The sequence below is a fragment of the Conger conger genome, chromosome 9 (assembly GCF_963514075.1).
Source record: "Conger conger chromosome 9, fConCon1.1, whole genome shotgun sequence".
Lineage (NCBI taxonomy): Eukaryota > Metazoa > Chordata > Actinopteri > Anguilliformes > Congridae > Conger > Conger conger.
Window position 1 is genome coordinate 1,761,255 of NC_083768.1, and position 13,444 is coordinate 1,774,698.

At 44.7% G+C, this 13,444-nt stretch overlaps 1 protein-coding gene across 1 annotated transcript; it reads left to right on the forward strand.

Annotated features, from left to right (window-relative positions):
- The first annotated feature begins 364 nt into the window (after window positions 1-364).
- Window positions 365-12,124, forward strand: LOC133136368 (GTPase IMAP family member 4-like). Its single transcript, XM_061253821.1, has 4 exons — window positions 365-487; window positions 7,619-7,645; window positions 8,925-9,620; window positions 11,661-12,124. The coding sequence occupies exons 1-4, from the start codon at window positions 466-468 to the stop codon at window positions 11,753-11,755; spliced, it is 840 nt and encodes a 279-aa protein (XP_061109805.1). The 5' UTR covers window positions 365-465; the 3' UTR covers window positions 11,756-12,124.
- The last annotated feature ends 1,320 nt before the right edge of the window (window positions 12,125-13,444 follow it).

Sequence of the window (13,444 nt, forward strand, 5' to 3'; positions counted from 1 at the left end):
TCATACGCCAGGCTATATCGCCCAAACATCGTTCCAATCTCAAAAATAAAATGGAACGTTCTATATTCTGTTTCAGAAATCCTAACCGCAAATGTTCAATTAAGTTGCTATGTCTGGGCGATGTAGCCCCAATGTCTAGGAAGCAGGGATTTGCTAAAACACCCTACGTTTGAGTTTCGAGGATTTGACACCTGAAATTAGGGACTTGTAACTTGACTTGACCTGAGCCTGGTGACTCGGGACTCGACGGTTAAGACAGGATACTTACTTTTCACTTGCATAACATTGACTTGGTCACAACTCCGCTACTAAGCTACTAATATCAACTTTTTTGTTCATGATTTCCTCATCGTTTTAGGTCAGATGCAAGCCGATCCACGGTTCAATGCCGGCAGAAGGGAAATGGAGATCTGCACATGACGGTGCTCACCGCTCCGTGAAACCAAACGGAACCGAAAGATCAGCATGGGAAACTCTAACTCTAGAGGTCAGAATCTGTTCTGTAACACAGAGATAATTGAATGCTAACCATCCTTTATTCACATTCCCAAAATACCAATGACATCACATAAACAAAAAGAGACAATAAAACAAAAAATATGAGAGAGAAACCCCAAACGGACAGAAATAACAAAGTAGGCTCCGGAAATTGATAAAAATAAAGAAAAAAGGCTGTGTTTAGGAAACAACACAGATAATGTGTGTGTTAAGTTCAGACAAATTAGAAAACTATGTACCTTTTGTTCAATACTCTCAGGTTTCCGTGTTTCAGTAATTTTTTTTTTTTTAAACCCTAGGTGTCAAAATGATTGGCACACCAAACAATTATTGTAAATAAAATCAAACAAAGTGAACTTGGCAATACAATTGTAAAGTACAGTACTGTGCAAAAGTTTTAGGCAGGTGTAAAAAAATGCTGTAAAGTAAGAATGCTTTCAAAAATAGAAATGTAAAGTTTATTTATTATCAATTAACAAAATGCAAAGTGGGTGAACAGAAGAAAAATCTAAATCAAATCATTATTTAGTGTGACAACCCTTTGCCTTCAAACCAGCATCAATTCTTCTAGGTACACTTGCCCAAAGTCAGGAATTTTGTAGGCATATATTCAGGTGTGTGATTAACCAATTAAACCAAACGGGAGTTAATGATCATTACAATACATTACATTAATGGCATTATCCAGAGGGACGTATAACGAAGTGCATACCCATAACCAGGGATAAGTGCGCTGAAAGACCCTAGAGGGAAGTACAATTTCAACTGCTACCTGTACAACAACGATAAGGACCAGGGCCTATTTGAATTTTTTATTTTTTATTTTAAACAAACAAATAAACAAACAAAACAAACAAAGCATAAGTGACCAAACTTAACTATCCAAACACTGCTTACCTAGCCAATTAAAAATACCGATACACAAAGTAAATCACAGAAAGACAACAATTAAGGTTCACAGGGAGGTAGGGAGGGACGGGGAGAGGTGCTGCATGAAGAGGTGCATCTTCAGTTTGCGCTTGAAGGTGGGGAGAGATTCTACAGTTCTGACCTCAACGGGGAGTTCTTTCCACCACCGTGGAGCCGGAACAGACAGTAGTCATGAGCGTGAGGTGGAGGTTCGGAGAGGGGGAGGTGCCAAGCGGCCTGTGGAGGCTGAACGAAGAGGTCTGGCAGGGGTGTAGGGTCAGATTATTTTTTGGAGGTAAGCTGGGGAAGACCCCTTAACTGCTTGGAAGGTTAGCACCAATGTTTTGAATTTGATGTGAGCCATGACAGGCAGCCAGTGGAGGGAAGTAAGCAGGGGGGTGACGTGTGAGTATTTGGGAAGGTTGAAGACCAGACGAGCTGCTGCATTCTGGATAAGTTGGAGGGGTCTGATGGCGGACGCTGGGAGGCCAGCCAACAGGGAATTGCAGTAGTCCAGGCGGGACAGAACCATCGCTTGGACCAGGAGCTGGGTCGAGTAGGGGGTGAGAAAGGGGCGGATTCTCCGTATGTTGTATAGGAAGAACCTGCAAGACCGGGTCACCGCCGCAATGTTCTCGGAAAGGGACAGTCTGCTGTCCATCACCACACCGAGGTTCCTTGCACTGGGTGACGGCGTGAGTGTGGTATCCCCGAGGGAAATGGAGAGATCCAGATGGGGAGAGGTTTTAGCAGGGATGAATATCATTTCAGTCTTGCCTGGGTTGAGCTTTAGATGGTGGTTGTCCATCCAGCTCTGGATGTCCCTCAGGCAAGCAGAGATACGGGCTGAAACCTGCGTATCAGACGGCGGGAACGAGACGAAGAGTTGGGTATCGTCCGCGTAGCAGTGGTAGGATAGCCCATGTGCAGTGATCACAGGGCTAAGGGAGCGAGTATAAAGAGAAAAAAGAAGCGGGCCAAGGACTGAGCCCTGGGGAACTCCTGTGGCGAGGGGCCGAGGTGTCGATACCGTACCAGCCCAGGCAACCTGGAAGGAGCGATCAGAGAGGTAGGACTCAATCCAGTCCAGGGCTGTGCCACAGATGCCCGTTGCTGACAGGGCAGACAGGAGGATGGAGTGATCCACAGTGTCGAAGGCAGCAGAGAGATCTAGAAGAATGAGGACAGAGGAGAGGGAGGCTGCTCGTGCGGCATGGAGTGACTCACTGACGGAGAGGAGCGCAGTCTCTGTCGAGTGGCCCGATCTGAAGCCAGACTGATGGGGGTCTAGCAGGTTGTTGTTAGAAAAGAAAGAAGAAAGTTGAGTAGAAGCGGCTCGTTCTATGGTTTTAGAAAGAAAAGAAAGAAGAGATACCGGGCGGTAGTTCTGGATGATGGAGAGATCCAGAGTAGGCTTTTTTTAGCAGCGGAATGATGTGGGCCCTCTTGGAGGATGCTGGAAAACAGCCAGTTGACAAGGGAGGTGACAAATGGGAGAATGTCAGGTGCGATAGTCTGGAGAAGAGAAGAGGGGATAGGGTCAAGGGCACAGGTTGTAGGGCGGTGGGAGAGCAGGAGTCTGTAAGGGGGGAGAAAGTGGAAAAGGAAGGGATGGGCCTAGAGGGGGGGGGGAAGGGCACTGAGAGGGGGGCGGTGGTTGTAAAGGATCTGCAGATGTCTGTGACCTTCTCATCGAAAAAATCAGCAAAGTCATCAGCAGCGAAGGAGGACTGAGGTGGAGGAGGCGGTGCATTGAGGAGAGAGGAGAAAATAGAGAAGTTAGAAGTAGAGTTCTGAATTTGTGTTTGACAGTATTTTGCTTTGGCGGCAGTGACCGCGGAAGAGAATGCCGCCAGGAGAGACTGGTAAGTTGTGAGGTCTGAAGGGTCTCTGGATTTTCCCCACTTCCTCTCTGCTGCGCGGAGGCTGGCCCTGGAGGTATGGAGGGTGTCAGATATCCAAGGACTGGGGGGGGGGATGTGTGAGGCGGCTTTGAGACAGGGGGACAGAGAGAGTCAAAGGCGGAGGAGAGAGATGAAAGGAGGGTGGCAGATGCAGAGTCAGCGGTTTTGAGAAGGATTCGAGAGGGGGGAGTGAGTCGGTGACAGTGGTGGCAAAGGAAGAGGGTGAGAGGGAGCGGAGGTTACAGCGGGAGGAAGTGTGGGTGGGAGGAGGGGGAGGAGGATGGGGAGGAAGAGGGAGGGAGAATGAGATGAAGTGGTGATCAGATGTATGCAGAGGGGTAACCGTGAAATCGGAGCATGAGCAGTTCCTCACAAAGACGAGGTCTAGGACATTGCCTGCCTTGTGGGTTGGAGGAGAGTGTTGGAGGGAGAGGCCGAAGGAGTGGAGTAGCGGTAGGAAGGCAGCAGCCTGGAAGGCTTCAAGGTGGATGGTGAACTCCCAGGAGAATCAGTGGGGTGCCATCCTCAGGGAAGGAGCTGAGAAGGGTGTCTAGCTCATCAAGGAAGCTTCCCAGGGGCCCTGGAGGACGATAGATAACTGCAATAAAAAGGTTAGTAGGGTAGGATACTGCAACAGAATGGAATTCAAGAGAGGGGGAGAACAGAATTTCCATGAGGGGGAAATTAAAAGACCAGTACCACTGCCAGGGCCGGAAGGCCGGGGAGTGTGTGAGAAGGAGAAGAAGGAGAAGGAGGATGAGAGGGCAGCGGGAGTGGCGGTGTTGTCAGGTGTGATCCAGGTCTCTGTGAGGGCAAGGAATTGTAGGGACTGGAGGGAGGCTTATGCAGGGATGAAGTCAGCCTTCCGAGTGGCAGACTGGCAGTTCCATAGTCCCCCTGTGACCGCAAAGTCCTCACAGGGGGTCAGCGGGGGGTAGCTGAGGTTCGAGGGGTTCCGACGCCGTGGAGGCCCACGTCGCAGGGGGTGTCTTCGAGGTAGAGAGCAGACTGGGATGGGGTGAAAAATAACATAACATAAACTGGGATGGAGCGACGCTGACACGCCTATTTAAATCGCCTACAATCGCTCACAAGCAATATCAAATCAAAGCTAATCTACTGACAAATTCCACCGCTATTTAAAACAAACATTCAATCACTTGACAGGTATGCAACCAGTATAAGTGATTAACACAGCAATAGAAACAAACTGGCTCAAGCCCTAACCTCTGCTGTTCAAAATAGCAATTACAAATCAAACTTTACCGCGTCTAGTGGACGGTCCGCAGCGATACCAGCACACCTGGTTAAAATTATGCACTACTGTACAGTTTCCAGAAGCTGTTGTCTGTGTGGATATGGAGATACGTTTCCCAGTCTTTAATTGGGACAAATGTAGCAGAATCAAGAGTGTTGATAATGTTTGGAAAAAAAACTTTTTTTTTTTTTTCTTGAACTGTCTCTGTACTCCACAATTTTAGATTATAATGGGGTTAAAGTGCATATTCTCATTGTTTATTTAATACATTGCACTTTGGTTTCACAATGTAGAGATTTCTGCAGTTTTCTCTTCAGCAAATGATAGATATTTGGCTGGATTCAGATTGGTTCAATGACTTGGGCAGTCAGCTGTCCTGTTTTTACCTTTGAAAAGGCGTTTGTTCAAACTTGAACAGACGTTAATTAGATAGGACTGACTGTTGTTCATTCTGCTGCTGCTATCAGCAGTTATATCCTCACTGAAGACGATACCCTTTTCCAGAACTATACAGGGACTTGGCTTTAGTAACCTGGCTAACCTGATTTTGTGGCGGTTTGTATCTTGCAGTGTAGCCTCTGTAGTTCTGTTTGCAATGCATAAAAAGTGTTGTAATTTCTATATGGTGATACTGAAATGTATAAAAATAGCTGAGAATCTGCACTTTGAGACATGGGAATTGTTTCATGACAAATCTAAAATTGTGCTGAACCCAGCCAAATCAAATGTTTTTAGGTCTTCAAGTTGTGTCAGCAGTTAGTCAGTTTAATTTAATTTTCGCCAAGCTGTCAGAGATTCCAGTGCTGTTGAAGCAATCGTGTTTTTTTTTTATTGATTTAGAAAGGAAAAGTAAGTCATTTATAAAGATTGCATGTCAGAGTTGGGACAGAGAAACCAAGCGCAACCCAGAAGTAGACGAAACTGGGGTTCCTGGTAGCCTTGGGGGTAGGAAAGGACCTCACCTGTTTTCTAGTGCAGGGTCTTAGCCTGTTCCGAATGGCCTCCACTTTATCCACCAGTGCCGAACTTCACCCTTCCCCATCAGGTAGCCCAGGTACCAGGGGTCAGTCCAGCTTGCTGTGTGTGCTGCAGGACCCACTAGAGATGTTCAGGACCGGTGTTACTGAAGTTGACCATGCAGCAGTTCTCATAGCCCAACAGTACCCGACCCATAAGGCGCTGGAAGGTGGCAGGTGCATCATGTAATCCGAAGGGCATTACCATGAACTGGTACAATCCTAGTGGTGTTCTGAATGCCGTATACCTGCCGGGACCTCTGTTCCAGGGGTGCACCTGCTTGTACCTAGTCTTCAATGCTAGGCATCAGGTATGCAACAAACTGCGAGACGGCATTGCGCTTCCTGAAGTCCATTCAGCCCCGAAGGGATCCATCCTTTTTTGGAACAATGAAAGGGGCTGCAATAGAGTCCCCTTAGGTGATGATATGCCTCCTTCAGTTCATCATAGGAGTGAGACTGGTCTTCGTCCGTAGCCATGTATGTAGGTCTCCTATGCTTTCCCAGTCAGAAGCGGCACCAGCTGGCACACCAACTCCTGCTCTGGCCAGGCTCAGGTTCTGGCCACACACTCAAACCACAGGAGATATTTTTATATATCCTCACCCTGCTGGTTGGCCATCTGCGGCTCTTTTTGGATCACCTTCACTGCTGGTAGTGGAGTGGGGCTGCTGAGGTGATGAGCCCCTCACCAATCTGATGGGGCTGGAATCGGCTGCCGGGTCCTGAGGGGTTGGAGTGGTGTAGGGAGAGTCCTTCTTGGGCTCTCTGAAGTTTGAGAGCTTGGGGTCAAAGTTGCTGGGGCCCTTCATATCCACTGGGTTGTGGGACTCGGGGGTTGTGGGATTCTCTCAGGCCACAGATCTCTTCCAGAAAGCCTTGTTCCCTTCTCTGCTATGAGGAGCAGAACGTCCCTCTGGGGGGCCACAATCTCCCCCTCTGGTGCTGATCTAGGAGACTCTGGGTGTGGTGTACTGGTTCTCAGGTGAGCCTCCCACCTCTCAAACTCCTCTTCTTCCACTATATCCAAATGTATGGGCTCATGCAAAAATATATGTTAAACCCCTAGTTTATCATCCAAAATCAGTAGTCAGACGAGTGATTCACCAGCCTAAGATTGGAAATAGCCAGCCTAGGGGGCTAGGTTCCTTGGTGGGTCTCTAGTCTAGGCAAGTGGGTTGCTAGTCTTGGCGAGTCATCTGTTTGCTAGCCCAGGTGGGTGAGTTGCCAACCTAGGAGTGTCAGTAGCCAGGTGCTTGCGCTGTCTCATCCGGTTAATGTAATGTGTTATGTTAACAAAACAGGAAAGACTTTAAATTATATCAAAAAAAGTTTGTGAGCTTTAGAGTAGCTTGCAAGGAAACCAGGTTGGCATAAACAAGACCAGGGCAACATTAGCTCTTGGATGGAAGCCAGAAGCAGATTAATAATTTTAAATCCAGCAAAGATCACATCACATTGGTGGCTACAGCCAATGCTATTGGCGACTTTGACGTCCACTTATCACTGGTGTTCATCCATAAGCGTGTTAATACTTGTTGGTTTGCCAACTTCACTATACAGTTTGTTTCTGATTTGGCAATTTTACAAGTTTACAAATTTTGCCTATCATTGGTTATTTGTTCGCACTTTAGGCCTATATGACAGTTACCATGTGGGCAAATGCCATTTGAGGTTTTTGGTTTCTTATGACTCAAAATAAACTTAACTGAGATAAATATTGAATTTCATGAAATTTGTGTAGACCTATTTCAATGTCACTGTCAGAGTTCAAAAATGTCAGTGTTCTGAACGACCTTCATTCCCGATGTGTTCGGTTCCCTGAGGTTCTCCAGTACTTGCTTTTGCATCATCATTCTACTGATCCTAAGACATTCACATGATTTGTATGTTTGCAATCAAATGCTTTTGTTCCCAGTACTGCAATTAATTACAAACAATATTAAAAAGAGGTAATATACATGTTGGTGACCCCTTGAGGCTCCCAAGATGAAATGTTAATTTTATTTAATTCTTTCTATTTTTCCCTGCAGTTGCCGGTTATAGCCGAATGCCAGAAGGTAGGTTTTCATTTAATTAATTATTTAGTGAAGCCTTTAAGAATATTATTTTGTTGTCTATTGTAAAACTTACCCAGTCTCATGGGATATAAAGTTAAAATGTAGACTCACCTTTCATTTGAGGATATTTGCATCCATATCAGGTTACCCGCGGAGGAATTACATCCCTTTTTATACACAGTCCCCCCTATTTCATGGGACCAGAACTTATTAGACAGTTGGCTTCTCAGCTGTTTCTGATCACTGGGTATTAAACCACTTCCTTAGTGCAGGTATAAGAAAGCTTTGGGTATCTGGTCTTGATTCTAGGCTTTTGATTGCTTTTGGAATCTGTTATTGGCATTTGTCAACATCAGGGCCAGAGTTGTCCTAAGCACAGCCAAGGGAGCCAGTATGAGGCTGAGAAATAAGAAGAAAAACAAAAACAGTCAGAGACGTAGGCCAGCCTTACCAAAGGCTTACCAAAATAAACTGTTTGGAGCATCATGAAGTGGAAAGAGAGCATTGCGGTCAGTAATTGGGGCTGGGAGAGACCAAGGAAGTGCTCTGCAGTTGGTAACAGTTCCATAATGAAGGAGCACCTGTCCGACAGATCAGAAACGTTCTTCATGTGTTCTTGGATGTATCGGCGCCAACTGTCTGCAGAAGACTTCACAAGCAGACCTACAGAGGGTGCACTACAAGATACAAACCACTAGTAAAACAAGATGGTCAATTTAAAGTGCTAAGGAGTACCTAAAAGCCTGCAACGTTCTGGAAAAATGAGATCAAGATTGACTTGTATCAGATTGATGGCAAGAGCAAAGTGTGGAGGCTGAAAGGGGACAGTCCATGAGTCAAAGCACCCCCCTCATCTGTGAAACAGGACGATGTGACTGCTGATAGCAGCAGCAGTATGTGTCCAAAGAGGGAGCAATGTATAAAAAGGGATTTAATTCCTACCCTGATCACCCAAAAAGATGTAAATACCCTCAAATTAAAGGTGACACTTTAACTTGGATATCCATTTTTTCATTTCAAAAGTGATAAGAGTACAGAGCCAAAATCAACAGAAATTGTCCCTCTGTCCAAATACTTGTGGATCTCACTGTACATACTGTGCACTTAAAGGGACACGTAGAACTTAAATTACTGGAGAAGAGGCCCGTTTGCTCAGGAGACAGCCTTGACCACTCCACTGGTTTAGTGTTGTGGTTCGGTACGATGCAATGTTTATATTAGCATCAGCCCAATACCCCCCCTCTCTTCCCCTCTCTTCTCTCTTCCTGTCTTCTCACAGGTGTGCCTTTGACTGTGGTGCTGCTGGGGAAACACAGGGCTGGGAAGAGTTCAGTGGGAAATGCCATTCTGGGGAGGACTGCGTTTAGAATTTGCAGGACATTCACCAAGGGGAGTGTGCAGGAACAGGGAAACGTAGATGACAGGGTGGTCACAGTGGTGCACACACCGGGCTGGAGAGGTTTAGCCGATACCACCTCAGAGAAGAAGAAAAGGCAAATGAGAACAAGTATTTACCGTGGCCCTGATGGGCTTCTTGGTTTTGTGTTCGTCGTCTCCATAGACTCAACGCTCACTAGGGAAGATCGAGAGGTGGCGAAAAAGCACATGCAGCTAATCAGCAGTTCTGTGTGGCAACACACTGTACTTGTCTTGACCTCACACAGACGAAGAGAGAGAGACATTGAAAAGCACACTGATCTCCAGTGGTTTCTGAGGATGTGTGGTAACAGGTACGTTGTGTTCGATAAAGATAAAGATAAGGAGCAGGTCACAAACCTACTGACTAAATTGGTTAATGTAGCGATGCGCTACAATGCGACTGAGAATTGCTTTGCATCAGTGGGTCATGCACAGAGCAGATGTTGTGAAATGAGAACAGTAGCAGAAAATGGACTGGAACAGGAGAACACTGAGCTCCCAGAAGCCACAACCAGTGACGGTAGGAGGAGCACCATGACCCAGGAAAATCACTGTGGTGAGTGCGATCAGTATGTTATATAATGAAATGAATCCTACATGCTCAAAGGTAGAAAGTTGTGAATAGTTTTTTTTTATCAATCAACAAAATGCAAAGTGAGTGAACAGAAGAAAAATCAATCAATATTTGGTGTGACCACCCTTTGCCTTCAAACCAGCATCAATTCTTCTTGGTACACTTGCACAAAGTCATGGATTTTGTAGGCACATAGTCAGGTGTGTGATTAACCAATTATACCAAACAAAACTGGGTGAGGAACAGCCAAAATCTGTTTCCAAAGTGAGATTGCTGAAGACAGTTTAATGTAAGATGTCATGCACCATGGCAAGACTGAGCACAGCATCAAGACACATGGTAGTTATACTGCATCAGCAAGGTCTCTCTCAGGCAGAAATTTCAAGGCAAACAGGGCATTTCAGATGTGCTGTCCAAGCTCTGTTGAAGAATCACAAAGAAACGGGCAACGTTGAGGACCGTAAACGCAGTGGTCAGCCAGGGAAACTCAGTGCAGCAGATGAGACACATCATGCTTACAATCAGAAGATGTTCAGCATTTTATTGAACATTTTTTTGTCATTTAGCAGACGCTTTTAATCCAAAGCGATTTATAAGTGCATAGGTTCTTCCACAAGTTAAAGCATCACATCCATAGCTAGTAAAATACACATGAAGTGTTGTTCTAAACATATAGTCATCATAAGTGAATTTTATTTATTTATTTTGGGGGGGGGGATTAGACAAGAGGGGGAGGGATTCAATTCAATTCTGAGCAGTGCCATCAGCTCAGAATTGGCAGAAACCAGTGGGACCCAGGTACACCTATCTACTGTGCGGAGAAGTCTGGTCAGAAGTGGTCTTCATGGAAGAATTGCGGCCAAAAAGCCATACCACCGACTTTTTCACACCTGCCTAAAACATTTGCACAGTACTGTATATATTTTATATATACTGTATATAAAAGTCTTAGGCACCTACCTGTATAACATTCTGTACAGATAAGATTCTTTCAAAAGTAATTCAATGAAAGGTCCCAAATAAACGTACTATACATTTTACATTACATTTTAGTAATTTGGCAGAATAGTTAAAAACGGAATCAAATCAATATTTTTTGTGACCACCCTTCGGCGTTAAAACTGCATCACTTCCCTGAGATAGCCAACGCTGTCCTGCAGTTCTATAAGACAATCAACAGGGAGGTTGTTCCAAGCATGTTGGAGAATTTGCCAAAGTTATTCTGCAGACTTTGGTTGGCTCCTTGCTTCTGAACTCAGACAGCCTTGATCAAGTTTTTATGTTAAAAAGTCAATTGCTTACAGTAGTATGTTACTTTTTAAAAATTAAATACAAAAATGTCTCTGTAAAATTAAATCTTTTGGAAAATGAATATTTTGAAATCTCAAATGTGTTCTTTTATCCTAACACACATAAAAAAATAAACATATCTATATATATAATAAAGTCTAGGGTGCCTAAGACTTCTGCACAGTACTGTATATATTTGTACTGTTTTGTCATTCATATTAGTGCCTATGCCGTACTGTATTTAGGCAAATATATTCTGCCCAAAAACTGGGTATTGTAAAACAGTTTTCTGGGTTGGTTTCCCTTTGAGCACCTGTCCCTCAAAAGGTTTCTGCCCATTCCATGAAATCACCATGAGGAGGTTTCATTGTCCCTTTGTTTTTACTTAAAAAATGTTTAGCAATAGTAAATCTAATGATTGTAAATCTGCAGATAACATTTTAAAAGCATTTTTTAAATAAACTGATATGCGAAACACATCATTTAGAGACGGAGCTTGTGTGATTGTTTGCTCATTTGAAGACATGATTTTGAAAGTTTTTGGCATTCCCATTGTGTCAATACACCTGAGCGTCTGCCTCTTCTACTGCGTCACACAGCCAAAAAACAGAACAACAGCTCAACTGATCAATACAGTCACAAAGTCAGGTCTTGGTGTTGAGAATTCATGGGTCAAATCAGGTGAAACTGACTGCTTAATGTTGAATTTTCTTTTGTTTTTTTTTTGTTTAGGTCATCGGGGACAAGACAACCAGACCAAAACAACCAAGAGCGCTGAAACGGGAGAGCTGAACCGAGATCAATGTTCAATTAAAGGTAGTCAGTGATGAGTATAAGGCATATGTATACAGTGGGAGCAATAATTAATAATAATCCCTTGTTGATTTTCTAGGTTTGCCGACTTACAAAGAATGGAACTGTGTAGAATTTTAATCATAGGTACATTTTAACATTGAGAGACAGAATATCACAAAATAATCATATGAATTTTATAAATGTAATATATTTTCACATGAAATAAGTATTTGATCCATAGAACAATAGGACTTAATACTTGGTGGAGAAACCTTTGTTGGCAAGCACAGAGGTCAGACGTTTGTTGTAGTTTTTCACCAGGTTTGCACAGATCTTGGGAGGGATTTTGGTCCACTCCTCTTTGCAGATCCTCTCCAAATCCTTAAGGTTCCGAGGCTGTCGCTTGGCAACTCAAAGCTTCAGCTCCCTCCACAGATTTTCGATGGGATTTAGGTCTGGAGACTGGCTAGGCCACTCCAGGACCTTAATATGCTTCTTTTTGAGCCACTCCTTTGTTGCCTTGGCCGTATGTTTTGGGTCATTGTCATATTGGAGGACCCATCCACAACCCATTTTCAGTGCTCTCACTGAGGGAAGGAGGTTGTAGCCCAAAATTTCCTGGTACATGGCCCCATTCATCCTCCCCTCGATACGGTGAAGTCGTCCTGTCCCCTTAGCTGAGAAACACCCCCAAAGCATAAGGTTTCCACCTCCATGCTTCACAGTGGGGATGGTGTTCTTGGGGTTGTACTCAGCATTTCTCTTCCTCCAAACACGGCGAGTCAAGTTGATGCCAAATAGCTCTGTTTTGGTCTCATCTGACCACATCACCTTCTCCCAAGCCTCCTCTGGATCATCCAGGTGTTCTTTGGCAAGCTTCAGAGTGGCCTGTACATGTGCCGTCTTCAGCAGAGGAACCTTGCGCGCGCAGCAGGATTTTAATCCTTCACGGTGTAGTGTGTTACTGATGGTTCTCTTCATGACTGTGGTCCCAACTGCCTTCAAGTCATTAACAAGCTCCTCCTGTGTAGTACTGGGCTGATCCCTGACCTTTCTCATGATCACTGATATCCCACGAGGCAAGATCTTGTGTGGAGCCCCAGACCGAGGGAGATTGGCAGTGACTTTGTGTTTCTTCCATTTTCTAATAATTGCTCCAACGGTTGTTAACTTCTCACCAAGCGGCTTGCTTATTTTCTTGAAGCCCATCCCAGCCTTGTGCAGGTCTGCAATTTTGTCCCTGATGTCCTTTGTCTTACCCATGGTGGAAATGTTGGAATCTGATTGATTGTGTGGACAGGTGTCTTTTATACAGGTACATAACGATGTAACAAGTTGACACAGGTGTTTTGGGTAATGAGTTGAGATTAGGAGTGCTTCTTAATGGAAAACTAACTGGTCTATGGGAGCCAGAATTATTGCTGATTGGTAGGGGATCAAATACTTATTTCATGAAGATACCTTGGAGCACTGTTAAGACCATAATTAAGAAATGGAAAGTGCATGGCACCACTCGCAGTCTGCCAAAATCAGGGCGTCCGTCTAAACTCGATGACCGGGAGAGAAGACAACTGGTCAGAGGCTACCAAGAATCCAATGGCAACATTGAAAGAGCTCCAGGATTGTATGGCCAACAGAGGGAAACTTGTGCATCATACAACTATATCAAAGATATTGCACACATCTGGCCTGTGTGGAAGGGTGGCAAGAAAAAAGCAATT

Excerpts from the sequence above, each read along its gene's own strand:
- LOC133136368 (XM_061253821.1), top strand. The coding sequence starts at position 466 with ATGGGAAACTCTAACTCTAGAG. Across the intron at positions 488-7,618 it reads GGGAAACTCTAACTCTAGAG|TTGCCGGTTATAGCCGAATG; the intron begins GTCAGAATCTGT and ends TTTTCCCTGCAG. Across the intron at positions 7,646-8,924 it reads TTATAGCCGAATGCCAGAAG|GTGTGCCTTTGACTGTGGTG; the intron begins GTAGGTTTTCAT and ends GTCTTCTCACAG.